Consider the following 25,047-nt stretch of genomic DNA (forward strand, 5'->3'; position numbering starts at 1 on the left):
TTATTTGGCCGTAGTATCTGACCTGAACTGAATGAGGCTATTTACTGGTATTCCTTTACCCCGTATCAATAATCATGTGGCTTGCGGCAAAAAATATTACTGTATTTGAATATGCAGTGTTTCCCCCGAACTCCCTGGGACGCTACAGAAGTGACAGTGTATGGCATTCGGTTTTACTCAAGTAAGGCAGGCAACGCCAGGTCTTTTCCTGGTTGCATTACAAACAGAAATTTAGAACCCCATTCTAGCCTCTAAGGGCATGCACCCAGACCCAAGCCGGTCTTTCCCGGGTGCCATCTTGAGCAGTGAGCTGAGCCTGTGCTAACAGGTCTGAGAGCCTTCCTGTCGTGACATCAATGGGAAACAAATGTGTTTCAGCGCTCTTAGAGAAGAAAGTCAGTGTTTTCACTTTGGTGGTCAATGACCCGTTAAGAAAGACCACCTTGGTCTGTGAAAAAATACTTTTCTATTTTCATCGCTGGACATTGGGCAATCGAGGGTCAGAATGGAGCTACTAGCTCTTAGCTTTGCAACGGTCTCTGTTCAATATATATTTACCACTTGACTGATGCACACCTTGGCCAGTCTGTAAGGATTTCTCTCACGTTAAGTGTGGGTGGCAAGAAATATTCGGAGAGAAAGAGTAACTGGAGGCCTTACGTCGGCGCAGCTCCAGCAACAAATCCATCATTACTCCACGAAACTGGCACACTCCCCAAGTAGCTCTCATGGACCCCACCGTCTGGCCGGCAGGGTCGTATCTAGGGATCTCAATTAGAAATCTTGTAGTACCTAGGGCAGGTTATTTCCGAAACGCTAGAGGTGATGGACTTGCCTATGTCCTAGAGGTGGTGGGATATCCTGGGCTTGGATACCTTAAGACGACGTAAATGCTGATGACACAATGCCAGCGTCTCCCGACAGCATTTCCTCACAAGGGAAAAAAAGGACTCAACACCACCCCTCTGAAGATGCCCGTCTTTGCATCTGCCGAGTTAGGGGACGAGTCGATCTGTACGACCCCACCCAGGTCGGGCGCTCTCCCTCAGAACTGAGGCACCACGCCGCCCCTGCGCAGGTTCTCGGCTCCTCCCTTCAGGAGGCTCTTCTCCGCCCCCCTCCGCTACTTCCGGCCCTCGCCGAACGCGCTCAACGCGCTTGCGCCGTTTTGATAGGCCTCTCGGGTGGAAGAAATCTGAGCGCCGCCGCTCTAGAACCGCCCCCGCCTTCTCTTCGCCCCGCCCACGCTTTCACCGGCCCCTCCCGAAATCTCGCGAGGTTAGGTGCGCGTCCGTATTTTGCGGGCAACTGGCCCTCCCAGCTGCTGTAATTGCTGCTGCGGGAGAAATTGGAGCTGCTGTCGTCGGCGAGCCCGCCCTCCCCCACAGAGAGCCACCGCCTCTTCTCTCGCTCTCCTTGTACACCTATCGCCGGGAGCGGCGGCAGCAACAGTCCCTGGACCCACCGCCGCCTACTCAGGCTGCCGCTCGGCCGGTCATCCTCGCAGCCCGGCAGCTGACGGCGGCCCCTTGCCCCTCACCGGCTCCTCACTCTAGATAGTCCGCTCCGTCCCTGTCCTCGCCCGGGACCCACCTCCCCACGGTCTCGCCGGGGTGGAGGACGACGAGGAGGAGACGAAAGTCACCCTCCCTCCAGGCGGCGTCGGCCCCCTCACCCGCGGGTGTGTCCTATAAATGGCGTCGGAAAGCGACACCGAGGAATTCTTTGATGCCCCCGAAGATGTGCACCTAGGGGGCGGCGACCCTGTGGGGTAAGTCACTGGAGCTACGGCCCAGAAGCCGGGCGCTACAGTCCCCCGGCTTCCCCCGTGCCTCCCCACCGCACCCCTCCCGGGTCCCGCTGTGTCCGCCACCGCTGCTCCTCGGTGTCTCGCTCGGGCACTTCAGAGGGACTCGGGGGAGGGGGAATCGCCCACCTCGGCCAAACCCCCTCCATTCCCTGGGCGAGCGGTCCCTGGGGCTACGGAGCCCCTTTCTCGTCTCGTCCGGCTTTCTTCGAGGTGGGACAGTTTACGTGCCCGAGAGCCGGCGATCTGTATTGGTGGGGTTCCGCGCTTTACCTTTGAAACATCCGTTTTGGCCTTGGGGACCACAGATTAAAGGAGAAATTGCATTTCTCGTTTGTTTTTTTCTGGTGCCGCTAACTTGCCTGTTCGTTTCAGAGGTGGCCGTAACTGTTCGCCGTCCTCTTTTCGTTGCCCAGAAAGAGAAGGAGCGGGGGGGAAGGTTGGGTATTTACTTCGGGGAGTCCTCTAGCTGATGTACTCTAGATCAACAGTGTTTTATTAAAATAGCACCTTACGGCGAGGCAAAGGAAATCGAAGACGAGGTCCTTCCCATTCGGGAGAACGCTGTCTTAAAAGGGGAGCCGGACGCAATTGTGCACAACCGGCTACAGAGATACAAACAAGTGCTGAGTAATCTGGTGGTTGGAAGGAGAGCCACAGCTTTGTGTTATTTATCTAATTCTGCAAGATGTTTTAGTGATGATTAGTATGGGAGATTCTGAGTAAGGAAGTGCAGGAGTTGGAATGCTCCGCTTGCCTGGGACTTGTTCTTACCCACTCCTCCTCTTCTCAAAGTTGAAACGGGATTTAAAGCTATTTCGCCGAACTCTTCTGCGGGCTTGTGTGGAAGTAGAGGCAGGGAAATATATTTTCGTGCTGTAAGAACTTGAGAATTGGTGAACTTCGTATGTTAGTGTAAGTAGACGCTGTATGGTTACAGGCGTTGATCTGCCTTCAATTCTCAAGCTTACCCCCATGGAAGAAATACCATGTTTGCTGCAAATCAAGTTATTTGTACTTTCTAGAAGACATTCGAAAGCCCAATATATATTATATAGGATATATACCCAAAGAGTTACAGCACGAAACCTTCCTATCACTATTAAAAGATTTTTGGGTGGCAGTGGCCAATCTTGAGATGGCACGGAGTCTCCTTCAAGTTCAGTATCTGAAACAAGCTCATCGCTAGACAGTGGAGGATTGAAAATGCTTTTGGATTTCCAAATACATTGGATACCCTCAAAATTCTGTTTTTGTGCTTTTCCCCTCAAAGTAAGGAACTGTTGATTTAGGTTAAATGACAGACCTTTTGAATGTGTGTGGAGTGGGGGGAGGAAATAACAATCTATGTATATGATTGTAATCAATTTAGAAATATGTGAGTATTGTTTCTTTTCAATGAGCGAAACATTTAATTTTGAAGGACAGTTATATCAGGAGTGTATATTATCTAGCTTAGTACCTGGCACAGAGGAAGAACTCAAATGTCCATTCCCTTCTCCTTCCTTTCTTGGAGTTAACAAATTTAACTTCACACGGTGCTTACTTTGGGAGGAAGTATGCAGAACTTGGAGCTGTTTAACTTATTTGAACCCAGTGAGTCATCTTGATAGAATTAATAGAATCACTTCTTGCCTCTTGGGATAATAGAGCTTCTCAAGCACTTTGATCCTTCTGTAGTAGGTGAAAAGTAAAAACGTCTTTTGGGATCCGCCCTTCTAATTTTGACTCTATAACCTGTCCAAATATTCAACGTGTTGAGCTGTATGGATAAAACTATGGTGTCAGTCTGTGAATTTCACGGTTTCATTCTGTATTCGTGGGGGAAATTTGGAAGAGAATTAGACTCATCTGGAGAATTGAATCTGAAAAGAACTAGCAGTACTGGGAGGACTGAAAAAGGTTGGCATCATTAACATTTCCTCTATCCTTTGTGACAGGTTTTGTCTTTTGCATAACGTACTGTGAAGAGATTTGGCCGGGTAACTAACAACCTAGAAATGCAGTGAGAAATCTTGATTTGTGGAAACAGATGGTGTCACTGGATATCTGGTTATCAGAAATGCCTTCTGTCCCTTGATGGGAATTGGAGTGGCACACCATGCAAACTCTAAGAGGTTAACAGACTGAGTTTGCAAACTAAGAAATGTTCCTTGCTGTTGGGTGTGCCACAGTACACAGACCATTTCGTGAAATTTAGTGAACTGATTAGGCAGTCGAGAGTTATCTCATATGTTTTGTTAATCAGAATCCAAATACACAGTCCGTTTCCTAAAATTGATTTATTTCTTCTGTTCCCCTCCAGTGGTATCTTCAACTTTGTTGGTCTAGTCTTGGAAAGCAAATTTAGTAAGTTAAAAATCAGCCCTGCTTTTTAATAGACAGACTTCATTCTAGTCCAGCCTACTTTTCCACAGTGGCAGATCATCTCCACTTGCCCAGCTTTGCAATATGCACCACATTTGTAAAGCTTTCTTTTGAGTGATATTTTAGCTCAGATTTCCTTGTTCTCTCTGTTTTTATATATGAGGAATCTTAGGCTTCAGAGAGGTTAATGAATTGGCCTATGAGACACACAGCTTTGTAAGTGACAGCTAGGATTTGAAGCCAGTTCTTCAGACTCCTAGTCCAGTTTTTTTTTGTTTTTTGTTTTTTGGTTTTTTTTTGCAGTATATCATAGCTGCCTCACTGTGTGTGTGTGTGTGTGTGTCTGTCTGTCTAGAGGCGGGGGTGGGGCGGGGATATCTTCTTCTAAGAGATTCTGGAGTAAATTGCTTTAGGACCAGCTTGCTGAATTGAACTGATGCATCTGTTTAAAAGCAGCAGCCTGCTTTTTGGTTCTCTTGCCTAGAAATTTCCACTTTCTCTTTCAGGAATGTGTATTTTGTTGTATCAGATAAGAATTTAATAAGATCCTAGCATGTTACAGGTAGAAGGGGCATACACTTAACTTTCTTCATATAAAATATTGTGAAAACCAAAGCCTAAAGAGGGGAAATGACTTGTCCAAGGTGCCACAGCAAATTAATGTCAATGAGGACTGGAATCCAGGTCAGTCTCACAGTCTAGCGTTCTTTTTGCTACTACGCTGTCTTTTGATAAAGCAGGAAAGGGAGGAGGAAGTGAGGTATAGTAGAAAAAAAGCCCTGGACTCTGAGTCATTTCATTTCCTCATCTTTAAATTGAGATTACACTCTGAGAACTCCTCCAACTCTAAAAGTCTGTCATCGTGTTGAGGTTTAATAGTGTGCTTTTGTTGATAAGCTTTTGTTCTTGGGAAATCTTTCCATGATTTTTTAAAAAAGTTTTTAGTTTAGCAGACGTGATGATATTTGGTACATGATTCAAGACCCATTGATTTTAAGTTAAATGTTTACTGGATAAATTATATATAAGATGAATGCTCCTGCTAGTTTGTGTGGATTATACATACATACACATACTAAAAGGCTGGCAGTGAGAACATGTTATGAAAATAAATGTGACATTTTGAGCATTCTTTCTTTATTTTTTTTTAATGGCAACCAAAATATTTTTGAGGCCTTGGAAGGAAGGATAGAATGGTTGACATTTTTAGGATAGGAAAGGATCAGAGATCATTCAGTCCAGCCCTCCCATTTAACTGTGAAAGAGAAAACGAGGCTCAGTGAGGGAAGGCAACACATTGCTAGTTAGTAGCAGACTTGAAACTAGAACCCAAGTCTCCTGATTCCTCATTTATACCATGTTGCCTTGTCTGTGGAAAGAGGGAAAATACTGCTAGCTATCCCTGCTCTAGGTTACTGGCCCTTACCCTGTTAGTGGGATCTTAAGATGGTCTGTCTCCCTTGATTCTGTTTTTTCATGCCCTGCTGTCAGAGGACATTGACTGTTCTGTCTAGGATTCTAACTTTTGCCCACTAATTTTCTCCAAATCAGGATGAAAACAGGTGGCAGAAAGGTTGATCTAAGAACAGTGGTTGTTATTTAGTTCAGTTTCAGGAGTCTAGTTAGGAAGAAAGAAAAAAAAAAGTCTAGTTAGTATTAACCCCAGTCTATCTTCTTCTTCTTTTTTTTTTTTAGAGAGAGAGAGAGTGAAGGGAAGAGGGGTAGAGCGAGAGAGCGAGAGCAAGAGAGAGAGAGAGAGAGAGAGAGAGAGAGAGAGAGAGAGAGAATCTTAAGCAGGCTCCACACTCAGCTCGGAGTCCAATGCGGAGCTCTATCCCAGGACCCTGGGATCATGACCTGTGTCAAAATCAAGAGTTGGGGAGCGCCTGGGTGGCTCAGTCAGTTAAGCGTCCGACTTCGGCTCAGGTCACGATCTCACGGTCCGTGAGTTCGAGCCCCGCGTCGGGCTCTGGGCTGATGGCTCAGAGCCTGGAACCTGCTTCCGATTCTGTGTCTCCCTCTCTCTCTGCCCCTCCCCCGTTCATGCTCTGTCTCTCTCTGTCTCAAAAATAAATAAAAAAACGTTAAAAAAATTCAAAATCAAGAGTTGGACACTCAACCAATTGAGCCACCCAGGTGACCCTCTTTTTTTTTTTTTTTTTTAAAGTAGGCTCCTTGCCCAATGTGGGGCTTGAACTCACGACCCTGGGATCAAGAGTTGCATGCTCTACCAGCTGAACCAGGCAGGAGCCCCACCAGTCTATCATTTTAGATTGAAGTAATGGTGAAATCTTGATTTTTAAATGATGAGAACTGAGATCAAACTGTCCTGAAGAATAGTTCAGTCTAAAAGCAACAAGTTGCATAGCTGCCTTTGTTGAAACGCAGCTTCTCACTTTACTTAAGCATCAGAAACATTTCTTTCTGAGAGAAAATTGATACAAGTTTCAATAAAAAAATTTGTGCAGTATGGGTTACTTTAGGAAAGATTCCTTAAAAATGGCTGTTCATGGGTTGGCATTTAATCAGATTATATTTATAAATCATGTATTATATTTGATTGCTTTTGACGTTGTGGATTGATAGAAATATATTTGCAAATGCTGTTTATCACACCCACGTAACATTATATTGAGGTGGGGAGGGGGACCTACATATAAGGTAAATTCAGGCTCTAAATTTAGTGGCCTCCAACTATCAATTGGTGACTCATGGAGGTAGAACAGTCTGTATTAGTATGGCAATTTGGGGACTCAATTTGAATCTGTACAAACTCCTATTAACTGAAAACTTTACTCCGTTCTTGTGATAACTGCATAAAATAGGGTAGATAAAATTTGATTTTTAAAATCTTGAAAGCCTACATACTTGTAGGATGGTGACAATTCAGTTGTAGCCCTACAGAACAGAAAATGATTTCTAATTACTGGTATTTGAGACCTAAGTGTGTAACCTATACACTCCACAACCATCCATGTGTTCTCTTCATTGTTTTAACTTTAGATAAAGTCGAGTGAATTTGCTAGGAAAGCCCCTTGAAGACACTGTTTGTTTCCTCCTCATACTCTGCCCACAATTCTGGTAATTACTTCCGGGGTAGTGTAGGTGGAGGAAGGGTTTGGTTGATGGGGGTAGTGGTGATTGAGGTAGAGGTGGTGAATAGAGACCCAAGTTAAAAGGCTGCTTCCTGGAGTATAGACAACTGAGATAAGACAAAGCACACCAGTTACTATGGTTTTACATTCACACCTACATAGTGGGAATTAATCCTTTTTGTAAGAGATTAATATCCCATAAGAAATAACCTCAAACAAAATTTAAAGTAACAAAAATTGTAGGTACTTTATGATATCCTCCTGACGTCTAAATTGACTTGATAAATAACCTACATTTCTGTTTTCTACCCAGAGTTAAACTGATTTCTACAAACGTTCACAAAGTCTGTTCCCCTCTAGCTGTCTGTCAAATTATGCAGCTAAACAGCTCAACCTTTAATTGGGTGCTTTCCTTACTCTTCAGAGCAGAACCCTATTCTTCAAACTGAGCGGTCTTTGTGTTAGTTTGTCATCTCGTGATTCAAAATTGAAGAAAAAGCACGTGAGACATAGTGTGGGCCTCATACCTGATGGCAATCCCAATGTTTTCCCCAGTCAGTATACAAATTTATCTTGGTTACCATAGCAACCAGCCTATCAGTTATTCTTCTAGCTCTTTTGCCTTCTCTCAGCTACTAGGATTACCATATAATCAGGTTCTGCTAAAGCTCTTCAGGTCTTAGCATTTTATTACCAGCTGCAGCTGTCTGGCAGTTTACAGTTTGGCATTCCATCAGGGTCAATTAGTTTTAAGTCCACAAAACCTTTTTGTCTCCAAACATTTTAAGCATACAGAATTTAACAAGAATGCATTTAGGGAACGGTTCCTCATACTCCTGTTCTCAGTTCCATTGTTAGTCATTGTCTTGAAGATTGAGTACATTGCACAACTGACATCCGATGGCCATCCTTTTGTGATACAAGCTAGAATAAATTTCAAGATCAAGAGTGACCATTTAAGAAATGTATCTGTAAATGTGATTTTAGACTTGGTATCATCACACACTAAATGAAGTGACCCAAAAGTACCTTGATTTATCAGCAGCTACCAAATAAGTAATCTGGTTTCTAACAAAAATGATTACTGTACGTTGTAGAAAGAATGTTTAGCTCTTAGATTAATTCATTCTAATTTGAGAAAAATTGTTTAGAAATTTAATAGGAAGGGTTATCTTTCCTTTGCAGCCTTGGAATAAACAGGAAAATTCTGAAAGGTAAAGACTGAATTGTTATATGGGTCTTTATAATAGAAGTCTTCATATTTACTTGACAAGTACATTTTTTATCTCTTAAAAACCTCAGAATTCATGAAAATAAAATAGTTTTGAACCATAAGACTTTACTTGTCTTGCTAAAAATAAGGATATTGAAGGGGCGCCTGGTTGGCTCAGTCAATAGAGCATGCAACTCTTAATCTTGGGGTCGTGAGTTGCAGCCCCACATTTGGCATAGAGTTTACTTTGAAAAAGAAGAAGAAGCAGCGGGGAGGGGTGTGCCTGGATGACTCAGTCAGGTGAGCGACCGACTCTTGATCTCAGCTCAGGTTTTGATCTCAGGGTTGTGAGTTCAAGCCCCGGGCTCAATGCTGGGTATGGACCCTACTTAAAACAAAAATAAACAAACAAAAAAATATATTGAAGAAATATTTAGGATATATAAACTGCTGGTATTTGTGTTAGTGTTTGTCTTTGGTACTCATGCTTGTTAATATTGTAGGGTGTAGTAGTGACTTCTAAATATGCACAATTAATCTCTGACATTAAGTGACATAATCACTATGATTTAGTAAATAGTATCCATTTCCATACATAACGATAAATAATCTTTTAAAAATCAAAGTAGAATTTTAGTCTTAAGATTTTTTTTTTTTTTTTTGCGTGGGTGGCTCAGTCAGTTGAGTGTACGACTTTGGCTCAGGTCATGGTCTCACAGATAGTGAGTTCGAGCCCTGCGTCAGGCTCTGTCAGAGCCTGGAGCCTGCTTCGGATTCTTTTTCTCCCTCTCTCTCTGCCCCTTCCCCACTCATGCGTTCTCTCTCTCTCTCTCTCCCTCTGTCTCAAAAATAAACATTAAAAAAAATTTTTTTTAATTTAAAAAAAGATTTTTTTTTTTTTTACTTTTCAAAGTGTGTTTATCTTTTTATTTTTTTTTTTAGAGAGAGTGCGCGTGCGTGTGTGTGTGCACGGAGGAGGAGAGAGAAAATCTTAAGCAGGCAACACTGGGCTCAATCCCATGATCCTGGGATCATGACCTGAGCCAAAATCAAGAGTTGGACGCTCAACCTACTGAGCCACCCAGACGTCCCAAGTGTTTATCTTGTTAAATAAAAGATTATTTTGTAAGACTGTAAGTTTATGAAATGATTAAATCTTCCTGGTTTGAATTTTTATTGAAATTGTGATTAGAATGGTTTCATTTTAAGACTTGTGTATCCTAATCAAAACTGTGGTTAAATTCTGCTAATGCTCCAAGGAGAACTTTATTTTAGTTGCACAAATACATTTAGGGGCAGTGAAAGGTTTACTTTCTCCACGGGGCCCCAATCCTTAACATTTTTAGAAAGAAGGAGGTGGGCAGGGGGGAGAGAAAATGTGTTTTTTTTTGTTTTTTTTTTTTAAAGGCCAAGCGTGAAGCATAAAATTTTTGGAAGCTTCTGACAGAAAATTTTAACAATATTTTCCAGTAGGCAGCCTGTACAGAGCAAGCCATACCTGTATAAAACCTACTTGACCACTACTAATTGTCACAGACTATTCCAGTACAAATTCATTGAACTGTGGGCATTCTTACAGGTCAGACTTTCTAGAGAACCAGTAAATAGAATGTAGAGCTGTATTCAAACCCACTGGTTACTAAATAGGCTCAAAAGAAGAGGTGGGAGTGTTTTTTCTGGCATTGCTCTTGAACTGGAAAAACTAGCCATGGATGAACTTAATATCCATAGTTCTCTTTTAAATTTGTTCCTGAAAGTCTGTTTAAATTGACTGAGGAGAATCCTCAGGGAGACTGAGGGAATCCTCTTTCTGGTTATTAGCAGTACTATTAACAATTTGTGTGTTTTTTAAAAAATCTCCTTTAAAATACACTTATCTACTCATGTCAAACTGAAATGGCAGGTTGTTTGAACATTTCTGCAGGCTCAGTTCTACTCCACTTACTCCCAGCTGTCTCCTTCCTCGATTACCCAATGTCATCAGTACAGAGATTCAATAACTTATTGTCTGTCCCTTAAAACTGAGAAGGGACCATGATGGCTGAAATATAATGGGTGGATCTTTGAGAACAAGCAAGGGAAAGATTGGTTAAATTGGATATTGTAAATACATTGGTAAGTGGGATTGGTTAGCATCGCAGGTGAGGGTAGTTCATTGGGTTAGTGGAAGGTAGGTGAGGAGAATGAATAAATAGGTAGCTTGATAAAACTAGTACCTTTGTGGGGTGCCCGGTTGGCTCAGTCGGAGGAGCATACGACTCTTGATCTTGAGGTTCTGAGTTTGAGCCCCACATTGGGTGTAGAGATTACTAAAAAATAATAATAATAATAAACAAAAACAAAACCCACTAACACCTTTGTGAGTGAAAGTGAGTAGGTTTGTCAATATTTTGCAGTTGGTATTTTGACTTTCTTGGATTGGCTTTAGAGATTATGGCTAATGACTGAGATCAGTTGTTTTTCCTTTAAGTGAACTTTACTATCCCTCTTTTGTTCCACGTCATAGCTCTTAGCTATTGACTTCTAACCTTTGCCTTATTTCCCAGCATAGAGAGATGTCCACAGCTGATGTGTAGTAGTGAAAGAAAGGTCTAGATGGTGATAGGGATGGTGAGTAGGCATGCTCTGTGGTGTTCCACTTCTCTTCACATTTTCTTCTACTTTTGAACTTCCTGGTTCTCTCAAATCTGTACTCCCACCCCCACACCAGTTCCTATTAAGAGCAAAGAGGGAGGAAATGGAGGGGGCTGAGGCAAGGACAGTGGTTTGGATTTATGGAACCCTTGTAACTTGAGGACGCCCTGTACTCAGCAAATATTAAATGTTAACAGTGAAGCCTTAGGAGGTGTTTCCAGTTATCCCATAGCCATATCGATTCCTTGTTACCAACTGTTTCTTCCAGAGATGAATGTGTTCACAGCAAGAAAGAAGTATTATGTTGTTACTTGTAAAGAATGGTAATGCCATACTCTCTACCAATGTCGGGCATTAGTTTTCAAAGTACTTTTGGTTACATTATTTCTTCTGATTATCCTGCAGTTCTGTGAAACAGAAGGACAATTTTTGTGAGACAGGTAGGACAATTACTACCCTAATTTTGCAAATAAAACTCATCTCAGGGTAGATAAGGGCCAGCCAGCAAAAGTGGAGCTTTACCACTTTGTGGTAATTAAGATGATGGTTTTGAATGAAGACATAAAACATTAGGTTTTGCCCTACTTTTCTTTTCTAAACTATAAACATTTGTGATGTTAAGTTGTTTTTTTTTTTAATTTTTTTTTCAACGTTTTTATTTATTTTTGGAACAGAGAGAGACAGAGCATGAACGGGGGAGGGGCAGAGAGAGAGGGAGACACAGAATCGGAAACAGGCTCCAGGCTCCGAGCCATCAGCCCAGAGCCTGATGCGGGGCTCAAACTCACGGACCGTGAGATTGTGACCTGGCTGAAGTCGGACGCTTAACCGACTGTGCCACCCAGGCGCCCCATGATGTTAAGTTTTAAATGTGAATTATTAGAATGATGAGACTAACTCTTCTGCTGTTTGGGTATGTATAATTCATTTAAAACAATGAAAAGTATATATGTAATTTTTTTAAATGTTTATTTACTTTTGAGAGAGATAGAGTGCGAGTGGAGGAGGGGCAGAAAGGGAGGGAGACACAGAATCAGAAGCAGGCTCCAGGCTCCGAGCCCTAGGCATAGAGCCCGATGGGGCCTCGAACTCACAAACCACGACCTGAGCCAAAGTCAGATGCTTAACCGACTGAGCCACCCCGGCGCCACTACAAAGTATATTTTTAATGTTTATTTATTTTGAGAGAGACAGAGCCAGTGTGAGTAGGGGAGGGGCAGAGAGAGAGATTCTGAAGCAGGCTCCATGCTCAGAAGGTAGGCTGCTGCGGAGCTTGATCCCACCACCTGGGAAATCATGACCTGAGCCGAAATCAAGAGTTAGAGGCTTAACTGACTGAGCCACCTAGGCGTCCCCCCAAAAGCAATATATATATTTTAAGTTTATTTGTTTATTTTGAAAGAGAGAAAGAGCCAGTATGGGAGGGGCAGGGAGAGAGAGAATCCCAAACAGGCTCCATGCTCAGCCCAGAGCCTGACTCGGGGCTCAATCTCACGAATTGGGAGATCATGACCTGAACCGAAATCAAGATTCGAACGCTTAAGCAACTGAGCCACCCAGGCGCCCCAAAAAGCAGTATTTTTAATGTTCTTTTTAAGCGCTGATGGAATTGATTATGGTACAGTAGCTAGGTCAGAAAATGACCTTGCTACTGAAAGCGCTGGAATCCCAGATACTGCTACTGCATTTCAAAGGGTATGTTCTTTGTTCCTAAGGGAAAACCCCTCAAGATGTGAGCCAGTGCTGATGGGGCTTCTGTGTTCTGTGCCTCATCAAAACGTCTTGATCCTGGATTTTTTTTTCCTGTATTTGTTTTGTAGATTGTTGTCAGTTGTTTATTTAGGCCACGGTTTTGTGGCTGGCTCTCTTTCTTTCTTTCTTTCTTTCTTTTTCTTCTTCTCCTTTTTTTTTTTTTTTTTTTTTTTTTTAGCATAAGTGATTCATATTTTTGGCTACAAGCCACTAATTGGAAACACCATGTTTTGTTTTGTTTTTCTTCCCCTTCAAAGGTGTGTTTTAGCAGTCACAATGAATGCATGTGGTAGTTATTAATATTTTCCACCTAATCAAACCTCTTCTGGCTGTCAAATTAATGGGAAAAATGCATTCATAGTAGCTAAGTAATTACAAAAACTACATTGTCAGTAATTACTATTTAGGCTATAAATAAGATTGAATAGCCTTTTTTATAATCAATCATAAACTTGCCACTCAGAATGTTTTACGTAGGTAAGCACTCTAGGTAATTTGAGATTTTTCTCGAGTGTTTATCAAGTATCTAATACATATTTCATTAAAGAATGCAGAAGTAGAAATTCAGATACATAAAGCATGGTAATCAAATTTATAAAATAAAATGCTTGGGATGCCTGGCTGGCTCAGTCGGTTAAGGGTCCAACTTCAGCTCAGGTCATGATCTCACGGTTCTTGGGTTTGAGCCCCAAGTCAGTCTCTGTGCTTGCTGACAGCTTCGGATTCTGTGTCTTTCTCTCTGCCCCTCCCCCACTCACACCCTGTCTCTCTGTCTCTCAAAAGTGAATAAATGTTAAAAAAAATTTTTAAATAAAATGCTTAATATTAAATGTACAGAAATATGTTCATTTTTCTATTATTCATGATATGGAGGGAGAACATGAATAATTAAAAGCTACCACTTATACCAAAACCTCAGTTCAGTCATTAGTTTACAACTTCCTTTCCCATCAAACCTTTTATCACAGCAGTAAATTTTTTTTTTAATTTTAAAAATAAATGGTTTGCTTTGATTTTTTTGTTTGTTTGTTTTGTTCCTCTGCCCATCTTTGGTGTTGAGCAGTAAACTCAGAAGGAGAAAAGCAAAGGATCTCAAAGTCTGAGTAATCAGTTCACTGATTATAGAATTTATTTATGTAAAGTTTTTAAAGAGGGGGTTGTGACAGATTCTTCAGAGCTCTAGTTTTTATATAGGGTGACCTTAGAAGTTATTGGCATTTACTTTTTTTTTTTTTAAGTAAGCTCTATGCCCACCATTCAACTTGAACTCATGACCCCAAGATCAAGAGTCACATGCTCTACCAAGTAAGTCAGTCAGGTGGGACTCAATGTGGGACTCAAACTCATGACCCCGAGATCAAGAGTCCCATGCTCCACCTACTGAGCCAGCCAGGCACCCGGGGCATTTACTTTTTAAGATTAGTACACTATAGGGTGTTTTAGATAATTTACAGAATCATATTAGCACATTGACTTGATAACATTTCTGATACAGCCTGTAGTCCAACCTCTTGTTTACTTTTTAAAAAATAAGTTAAAAGTGATTTAGCATGACTGCATTAGTATTGACTTCTCCAGGCAGTCATAAATTTAGTTACCTGTTTCTGTTATGATTTTACTAAAAATTACTTTTTTTTTTTTTTTAAGCAGCCTCCACGCTGGGCATTAGAGCCCATCACAGCGCATGAACTCACGACCCTGAGATCAAGACATGAGCTGAGATCAAGAGTCAGACGCTTAACAGACTAAGCCACCCAGGCGCCCCTAAAAATTACTTTTTTTTCCTAGTTGAATTTAGAGAGAGAGAGCAAGGGAGGGGGGCAGAAGCAGAGAGAGAGAGAATTTCAAGCAGGGTCCACACTCAGTGAGGGAGCCTGACACAGGGCTTGATCTCACAACTGCAAGATCATGATCTGAGCCAAAATCAAGAGTCAGATGCTTAACCGACTGAGCCACCCAGGCACCCTTTACAAATTACTTTAAGTCATTAATAGATATGATTTTTAACTAACCCCCTTTAACAAATTGGGACATTGTGAAATAGATGTCTTCTCCTGGAGTTATTGTTTCAATGTGGGTATTTATTGAATGGCTGTAAATGTGCAAAGTAGAATGTTTTTAGTTTAGAATTTTTGAGCGGGCCCAGGGAATGGATATGCTTTTCTGTTATTTTTGTCAGTAAATAGATTATCAAGATATTCCTTCAGGAATATGGCATAAAACTACATAAATTATGTAAATCAATTTTGAAAAATCAAGTTGTCATTTTAGACAGAATACACACAGTTGCTTAAGAGTCTATTTTTAAAGTTTGTAATTACTTTATATGTGACTAGATTTATATTTCTTCATGAGGTTTTATTTTATTAAAGATCATTTATAAATATTGCCACAAAACCTGCTTTCAAAAAACAGCCATTGTGCCAAATTTTTCACCATCTATTCCCATTAATGTCATTGACAAAATAGTTATAAGGTATTTTAGATACATTGTTCTTGGCTTTCATAGTATTTAAAACATAAAATGGCCTTTCAAAGAATACTACAAGTAGTAATTCACATCTTGAGGGATTCAGTTAATTCCTTATTTGATAATTATAAGTATGTTCTTGGCTTTTTATTAATCTTGTTAATAAGTCAGTATTACCATGTATCTAGGGAAATATGAATGAGTCCTATTTTCAACTGCCTAGTGAAAACATGACATGATAGGTTGTACTAGGAAAATAAGACTTGTTTGTGATTGCCTAGCACTTATGTTTTTCCTGCTATTCCCAGGCTTTTCAGGTTTAGTTGGGATTGTCACTTTTGGTAGTAGCCAACTTAAAATAGAGCTCTGAGAATGGATGTGATACTGTCATAAATGATTTGATTTTGAAAAGCTAGCAAATGATTCTCTCTTAGATCCCATTTCTTTAATTTGAGGACTGTTGTTAGTTGAAGGTGTTACTTGACTTCCACTTTCTATGGGTGACTTTATTACTTCACATATGATTAATAAAATGTCCCATAAGAATGTAATAAGATCCGTAAATACACTTCAATACCAACGAACAGTATTGCATACCAAATTTTAAAAACTATGCACTTAGAGCAAGATTTAAAAAATAAAACAGGGGGCGCCTGGGTGGCTCAGTCGGTTAAGCGACCGACTTCAGCTCAGGTCACGATCTGGTGGTCTGTGAGTTCGAGCCCCGCGTCGGGCTCTGGGCTGACGGCTCAGAGCCTGGAGCCTGCTTCCGAGTCTGTGTCTCCCTCTCTCTCTGCCCCTCCCCATTCATGCTCTGTCTCTCTCTGTCTCAAAAATAAATAAAAACGTTAAAAAAAATTTTTTTTAAATAAAACAGTATCTTATCTAAATTTGAACTGTTTTCCATTTTTGTTCAACCTGGGGTTTGGGTTTTGTTTTAGTTTTTGGCTTTGTGTTTGATGTTGTTTTTCTGCCTGGCCTTAGTGGGTAGAAAATCTTTATGTCAGGGTGTTTTAATCACCAGAACCCTTCTGATTCATAATTTAGATTTAGCACCTTCGTGTTGATCTCAGTTTCCCCTAAGCAAACTATTTCCTATTCAGTTGACTGGGCTTTAGAAAGCAAAACTCTTCTGATTACCTGCTTACTCTAATGACCGGCTAAGGCCTTATCTATGCTCATATCCTGTTCACCTCAAGGGCCTTAGATTCTCCAGCACCTTCTTTGTACAGGAAAGCTGTTCTCTGTTCTGTGGATTCAGTTTCTTGACAAACTGTTGAGGCTCATCTTTTTCGTTTTCCTGATGGCAAAAGCAAAAAAAAAAAAAGAGGAGGATAAAAACAAAATCAAGCTATAGAGTAATTCTCTGTTGGCCCCTGGTAGTCACCTTCCTAGAAGAACAGTGTTTTCCAGGCTACCAGCTTTATTCCAGCTGACTGACTCTACTCCCTCCTTCTATGTCGTTGCCTCTTTTTACCCTTTAGGAGCCTGTCAGGAATTTTGCAACCTGACAAGAGGCTTCTTCAGAGCCAACCACCTTTTTTTTCTCAGGGCCTAAAAAAAGGTGCGTCCTCTTACTGACAGAAAAATACTTCGTTCGTCTGTTTTTCTGTGTGCTGCCAAATTGTTTTGGTATATTCTTTTCACCCAGTACAGTAAGAAGTCTGGAAACACGAATGTGAAGTGTGAGATTGCTGTTAATACTTTGTGTACTTTAGGAGGTGGGTCTTTGAGCTCCTCGTTGTTCAGTTGACCGTGAAGCAGGTGGCAGATGTAGGTTTAGTTTGCACTCTTCTTCCTGCCTGCTCTCAGAAGGCTTACAGATTGTGTTTGTTTGTTTTTCAGATAACCCTCAGGTAAGAGGTAAAGAAACACCTAAGCCCAAAAGGCAGAAGGATCTGTCTGTAGCTAAAGGGTGAGACACTAGAGGTAGGATGGTTTATGGGATCTGGCTCTTTGAAACCGTACAAACGCAGTGTTCTTTTCTAAAGTAGACTTAAGCACTTGCTACGTGATTTTAAGGCCTGATTACCCTAAAGCCATAGCACATGAGTGATGAAGATTTAAGTTGAAAATTGGAAAAGGTGATCCAGTGATTGGAGAGAAACCACTTGCTGCAGCTCTGATAAACCCAGACTCCTATACAGTCAGACATTTCAATACCTGGTTCCAAAAGATGCGCTTTGTGGTTAGTAAGCCAGGCAAAAGAGTGCACGTTACTAGCTTCTGTTTGGGGAATCTAATCTATGTAGGTTCTTAATACACACCTGTATTGATTGCATCTGAAATATTTCTGGTATCCCTTTTTGTAAAGTGAAGCGTGTCCTAAAGTGGTTTTGAGTATATGGTAACTGAATCCCTTTATTTATTTAAAAGAAAGTTTTTGAATGTTTATTTTGGAGAGGGAGAGAGCGAGAATGAGGATCTGAAGCAGGCTCTGTGCTGACAGCAGGGAGCCCGATGCGGGGCTGAACTCACAAACCGTTAGATCATGACCTGAACCAAACTGGGACGCTTAACCGACTGAACTACCCAAATGCCCCTCTTTATGTATTTTGAAAGGTTTTATTTTTTAAAGTAATCTCTGCACCCAACATGGGGCTCAAACTCATGACCCCTAGATCAAGAATCACATGCTCCACCCACCGAGCTACCCAGGTGCCCCTTGAATCCCTTTTTAATGACAACATCATTTTAATTGATATTTATCTAGAAAGTTGGCTTGATGTTTATTTAACCTATATAGGTTAACCTCATTTTGAACATACTGAGGACAGCTTACAAATGATATGAATATGTTTACATAATGGTTGTAAGTCAATTTACATATCTAGAGAATTTGGTTTTTTGGAGAGGGGACAATCCAAGCCAACATAATTAAGCTATTAATATACCTTCCTATTCTTCACCGAGTGTTTTTGAAAAATGTACTTAACTGCATATATGCAGTGGTATTTGCATTTGGGCATACACACTGAACACACCGTCTGGGAAAGCTTTGAATTCACACATGTGCAAATTATTTTTTTTCTGGTCAGTGAACACTGTTGAATACTTAGATGAATGTTTATACAATGACATTGGCCATGCAGTTCTTCCGGCTTTGTCCCTTTATCACATAGCAACAGATCATAGGATTAATTGTCCACTTAATTAACTTGGGTGTGGGGTAGGGTTGCCTGATAAAATACAGGACTCCCAGTGAAATTCCAATTTTAGATAAGCATTTAATATCGAAAGTGTATTTGTTGTTTATCTGAAATTGGAATTTAACTGGGCAGCCTGTACTTCTCGTTGCTAAATCTGGCATCCCTTGGTGGGGGAGAAGCAGAAGACTGGTGGGTATGGGCACACTTAGGAGACTTAAATACAACTGGAGTGTGCAGTGATAAAAGGTAGCCTTTACTCTGACAGGAATACTAAGATTTTTGAGTGCAATGTTTATTTTAGGGTCCAACACTCTTTTCTTTGGAAGTGCATCAGTGAAAACAAAGCTCAGAAATAACAAAACTTAACAATACATTGTTCAGGGATACCTTATCTTTTTAAAATGATAAAGTAAGGGAAGAATAAATCAAATCTGGGCTACCGGTTCCCTTTAAGAGAAAGGCAGCAGATGGAATAGGGCAACACAGTAGCTGTCCTAGTCTTCATGCTATTCTCATTGTCAGGTAAGATGGTGAATCACAGTTCATTTTGTTTGTTATGCTTCATAGTTACATGTATGTGCTGCATATCAAATATAAAATATCAGTTTAAGAGTTAAAATATAGGTTGCAATGAAAACATCTGACTACCTGCAAAGTTTCACTGCCTGTACTTAACCAAAATAAATCCCAGATCCCCCAAATAAAGAGGTATTTATTTCTTCCTTGTCTTCATCAGGTTAGCATCCTTAGTTCTGTATATCATTCTACTTGGTTTCTAGAACATTCACCAAATTGGTTTTTCTCTTGCAGATATGTTCTCTTTCATCAGTGTTCCTCTTCAAATGTGTTCTTATCGGTGAGAAGTAGAGCAGAATCGAACCACTCCCCTTGCCCTGGCCATAATAGTTCCTCAGATTACACCAGCTATTTCAGCAGCCATATCACAGCCTTTGCTGTGTCTGAGCAATCAACAGAAATACCTAAATGTTTTTACGTTGTTTGCTGTTAGGTTGTATATCCCCAATCATTCATTTTATATTTATCCCCACTCCATTGCATTCTGTTAAGACTGGCTTATTGTTGTAAACTCTTAAAATATTTGTGGGTGCTGTCAGCTAGTATATTCTCTATGCTTCCCAACTTTGTGTTATCTGCCAATTAGGTAGATATGCCAGCAGTGTCCACATTCAAGACATTAATAAGAATAAGTAGGATAAGGGCACCTGACTGGCTCAGTCATAGAGGGTGTGACTCTTGATCTTGGAGTTATAAGTTCGAGCCTCACATTGGGTGTAGAGATTACTTAAAAATAAAAAATAAAAAAAATCTTAAAAAAATAAAATAAGTAGGATAGAGTACAGTAGAAATTATTTGATAGTTCCTTATGGTTTTTTATTGATGCATTAATCAGCATACTTTGAGTAATGTTCAATCAGTTACAAACCCATCTAAGTGTATTCTAGCTTAACATCTCCTTGTTAATATCCTTGTCTAAAAGGATATTATTGTGAGGGACCTGGCTGGCTCAGTCAGTGGAGCATGTGACTCTTGATCTCAAAGTTGTGAGTTCGAGGCTCACTTGGGTGTAGAGATGACTTAAAAATAAAATCTTTGGGGTGCCTGGGTGGCTCAATTGGTTAAATGTTTGACTTCGGCTCAGGTCATGATCTCGCAGTTTGTGGGTTCGAGCGCCGCGTTGGGCGCCATACCAACAGCTCAGAGCCTGGAGCCTACTTCAGATTCTGTGTCTCCCTCTCTCTCTGCCCCTCCCCTGCTCACGCTCTGCCTCTCTCTCACAAATAAAAATAAATAAATAAAAATGAAATCTTTTTTTTTTAAAGAGGATATCGGTGAGAATATTATAAAATTGAGTGCTTAAATCCAATTTTTTTTTCACGTGTGCGCAGTATTCCCTTTATATTCTAAGCCAGTTACCCTATCAAAAAAGGCAATTAGGTTAATCTTGTATGACAGGCTTTCTGTGAATGCTTACTGACTCTTTTTTTAAAACTAGGTTTTTGTTTTTGTTTCTTTTTTAGGTTTGTTTATTATTTATTTTGAGGGAGAGAGCACATGTGCAAGCAGGAGAGAGGGAGACAGAGCTTGATCTCAGAAACTGTGAGATCATGACCTGAGCTGAAATCCAGAGTCTGGACACTTAACCCACTGAGCCACCTAAGGTGTCCTGAATGCTTACTGACTCTTAATGATTATCTTACCCATGCCTAGGGCCCTTAAGCCATTTAACAGTGTGCTTAAGAATTTTGCTTGGAAATGGGGTGCCTGGTCTGTTAAGTGTGCAACTTCGGCTCAGGTCATGATCTCGCAGTTTGTGAGTTCGAGCCACACGTCGGGCTCTGTGCTGACCGCACACAACCTGGAGCCTGCTTCCAATTCTGTGTCTCCATCTCCCTCTCTCTCTCAGCCCCTACCCTGCTCACGTTCTGTCTCTCTCTCAAAAATAAACAAACATTAAAAAAAAATTTTTTTTTTTTTTGCTTGGGATTGACATCAAGCAAATCTGCTTATAGTTTTTAGCATTTACCTGCTTTCCATTATTGACTATTGAGTGTTTTTCTCATTTTCCTCTTCTATCCTACCTGATTCTTTAAAGGCTTTAGATAGGGAGGAAGCTGTGTACATTCTTAGGGTATGCTGGGATATAATTTGTCTGGGACGGGAGAACTGAACTCATTTAGATTATCTAGGTACTTTTATCTCCTTGAATGCTTTGGGATTCAGTTTCCTCATTACAATTTGTTTTTCCTTTTCTGGTTTGACTATCGGTAATCTTCACTAGAAAAAACAGAATTGGAGCAGCCTTTTATATTATACTATTTGTCTACATGTAAACAGACCCGCACCTTTTGTTGTTCTTGTTCTGAATATAAATTAAAATAAAGGAAAGCTGTGTCTGGAATTTTTTTTAATCCGAGCACATTCTAAGCACCAGTCTTTCTGATATTGTTCTTATAGGTGTTTGCGGTTTTCTTTGGGTATGTGCGCATTCCATCCCTCCAGCCTCTTGTGAAGGTTTTCCTTTAAAATACTTTTTGTGATGTGACATGGTGGAGATGCAACCAACAAAATTCAGACCATGAGAATTTCTACAGGATGGACGACCTCATTTCTTTGTTTGCTGTTGTTTGTTTGGGTGTTTTTTTAAAGACTATATTTTTAAAGCAGTTACAGGTTCGCAGCCAAATTGAAAGGAAGGTACAGAGATTCCCCATTTACCTCCTCCCATGCACACATGCAGAGCCTCCCACATTACCAGCATCCTCTGCCAGAGTGGTACACTTGTTACCCATTGAGGAGTCTACATTGACGCCCCATAATCACCCATACATAGTCCGTAGTTTGCCATAGGGTTCACACTTGGTGTTGTACATTCTGGTTTGGACAAATGTAGGACAGGTATCCCCCATTACAGTATCATACTGAATAGTTTCACTGCCCTAAAAATCCTCTTCAGGATGAATAAACTAGTTCTTCAACACATGAATAGCAAGAAATAAAAGAGATTGAAGGGGAACCTACTGATTGAGAGAGACGTAGCAACTGATTGTAACACGTGAACCTTATTTGGATATTAATTGAAATGAACCAACTGTAAAAAATACTTGAGACAATCTGGGCAGTATGAATTGTGTATCAAAGTATGAATCATGACTGTGTATAATAAGGTATTGTTAAATTGGTAATAGTGTTGTGGTTATGTCTTAAAAAATATCTTTTTTAGATACGTATGACATTTTTATGGGTAAAAATAAAACAATTTCTGGGATTTGCTTCAAAATAATATGGCAGGGGTGTGGAGGGAAGAGTATTGATATTGATCATTATTGAACATGGTTGATATGTTGTACATGTGGGTTCATAATATTATTCTCCCAATTTTGTGTATGTTTGAAATGGCCACAATTAAAAGTTGGAAAAACTCCCCCAGAATATATTTTTATGGCCACAGTCCTTGTTACTAGCAGATTCAGGACTAAAACACAGATCTCCTGATTCCAGCTCTCAGTTTTTGTTTTTGTTTTTTTTTACTATGTAGCTAAGCTTAATAGTCCTACTTCCAAATTGATGTCATGTTGCCCTTTCAGTCTCTGGGATCCCCAAATCTTCCCTGGGAAATTTGTGGTGGTATTTTAGGTACTCAAGGCTTTAATAAATGGCCAGTTTTACTTGATTGGCTACCTACCCATGTGAAACCGTGAAGGGTTTTTAGAATTATTAGGGTGAGTTCACAGGCTGCATGAGTTGTTAAAATCCGCAAAGAGACTTGAGTCCAAGTCCCAACTAAGTAGGCCTTTGATCTTAGCTTAAGCTCTAGGAGGGTGGGGATCCTGTCGGCCTTGTTCACTGTTTTACACGTAGTGCCTAGCACAATGCTGGTCCATGGTAAACAGTAGGTAAAGGTTAAATGAATGGATTCATTTAACCATTCATTTAACCTTATTTAGCTTCTTTTCCTCACATGTGAAATGAGATTGTTGGTCTAAATGGTTTGTTTTTTGTTTTTAAGATTTTATTTTTAAGTAATCTCTACACCCAATGTGGGACTTGAACTTACACAACCCCGAGATCAAGAGTCTCATGCTCTACCCACTGAGCCAGCCAGGTGCCCCGGTCTAAATGGTTCTTAAGCTTCCTTCAAACACTTTAAAAAATTATTCTTCCTTTCTGACTGATTTTTTTAAAGTCCTTTTAGAATTTTGAGAGGGATTACTGTAAATTTTTTTGATGCTAGGTAACATCAATAGATAGGATACTCACTTCCAACACCTGTGACAGAAAACCCCACAGTTATGGTGCGTCCAGATCTCTTGAAAATAGCCTAATGCTATGCATTTTCTCTGAGATTGAGTTTGTTTTTTTAAAGTAAATGAGTACTGTTCTCGACATTACCAGAGAGTCAGGTTTAGCAAGTTCCAAAGTCAAGCTAAGAGGGTTAATAAAACGTGTTGCTTGCATATTTGTTAGCGTTCACTGAAATTGTATTGAATGCAGTATTATTTTGTCAGAGTTTTGTGCTTCCTGTGGAAACTTGGTGGGCAACCTTTTAGGTAAGTTGCGGTTATTGTCATCAGATCCAAATCCAGGACCTACCTTTGGATTAGTGAACTTATTATTCTAATGAAATTTTGCTTGAGGTATGTGAAGGCTATTGCTGGATCAGGTCAGAGTGTATAAAAGAAAAACAATTCCTATACTGTCTTGCAAAATCCACAAAGCAATGTTTTGAAGCCACATAAATTTTAAAAATAATGAATGTTGTGCAGACATTAAAATGAATTGGTTCTAAACACAAATACCCTAGCTGCAAAAGGAAAACTGTAATTAAAATGCTAAATGGATAGGGACTCTGAGAAAGCATCTGTCACACATTATTTTATATTCAAACATGAGCTTTGCTAGTATAAACTCAACATAACGAGTACATGAAAATAACTGTCTTTTAGAAACTAAGGTATAATGAATTAAGATATTCTATCTGTATTGTAAGTTACTGAAGTACAAATTTGAAAATTGCTTTCATATTCAAAACCTGAGTGGAAACCACACTAAAAATAATTTTAATATTTGATCTGTAAGCCGTATAGGGTGTTTGTTTTTTTTTTTAGCAGAATACCGATACTTTTTTAAAGCAGATTGTATTTTGAAGCTGTTTTAGAAATTGCTTGTTTTTCATGTTTAAATTTAATAGTACAGTTGGCAGATATGTTTTCAGTTTCAGAAATTGCTGCAAAAATCAAAGATTTTCTGTGTTTGTAACTAGTATTCGTATGTTGGAAGTTTTTCTTACACTATTAGGTAATCAAGGAAGTATAGCCCTTTATATTTTTGCTCAACTTCATAAGAAGCACGTTTATTATTTGAATTAAGCTTTGTCAGATATTTAAATGTGTTGAAAATATTTCATTTAAAAATACCCTACAATAAAAACTTTTCAAATGAAAAAATGAACTTTTGAAGCTCTCATTTTGGTTTCTTAAGTTTTATTTAAGTGGGGTATACCACCAATACTTAAATATGTCTACCTGTTACTTCAGAGTTTCTTTTCTTTTCTTCCTCTTTTTTTTTTTTTTTTTTTAAAGTAGGCTCTATACCTTAACATGGAGCTTGAACTCATGACCCTGAGATTGAGAGTTGCATGTTTTACCGACTGAGCCAGCCAGGTGCCCCATTTCAGAGTTTCTTCAAAATTTCTCTTGTGTGGGGTGCAATAAAAGTTATTTTATGTAGGCATTTGGACTTTTTCTGGGAAAAATTACTGACCTTAACCTGTAAACAGGAGGAATCTAATTTGCTATAATTAGTATCTACAGAAATCTTGAAGGACTATTTTTCTACTTAACTAGATGTATCAAAGTATTACTGGGCATTTCAGGATGTATGTGTGTTGGATTATGTCAGTGTTTCCTACAATTTTTCTCAATTTTAAGGGATATCAGAGGATATAAAATTTAGATCATTAATCATGGTATAAATTAACACCTTCACTCTCAAACTAATGAAGGGTCTTAAAATTTTCTAAAATTATGGGAAGTCTAAAA

At 39.9% G+C, this 25,047-nt stretch overlaps 1 protein-coding gene across 2 annotated transcripts in view; it reads left to right on the plus strand.

Annotated features, from left to right (window-relative positions):
• The first annotated feature begins 1,257 nt into the window (after nucleotides 1–1,257).
• The window catches only part of WDR44 (WD repeat domain 44), a 79,897-nt gene continuing 56,107 nt past the window's right edge, over nucleotides 1,258–25,047 (plus strand). Inside the window, exon 1 of one of the 2 annotated variants that reach the window (XM_043571124.1) lies at nucleotides 1,258–1,771. In XM_043571124.1, coding sequence (XP_043427059.1) covers nucleotides 1,695–1,771 — 77 coding nt within the window. In that variant the 5' untranslated portion in view covers nucleotides 1,258–1,694. The remainder of the gene's footprint in view (nucleotides 1,772–25,047) is intronic. The other variant, XM_043571125.1, reaches the window with a different exon arrangement.

Source organism: Prionailurus bengalensis, chromosome X (genome assembly GCF_016509475.1).
Source record: "Prionailurus bengalensis isolate Pbe53 chromosome X, Fcat_Pben_1.1_paternal_pri, whole genome shotgun sequence".
Lineage (NCBI taxonomy): Eukaryota > Metazoa > Chordata > Mammalia > Carnivora > Felidae > Prionailurus > Prionailurus bengalensis.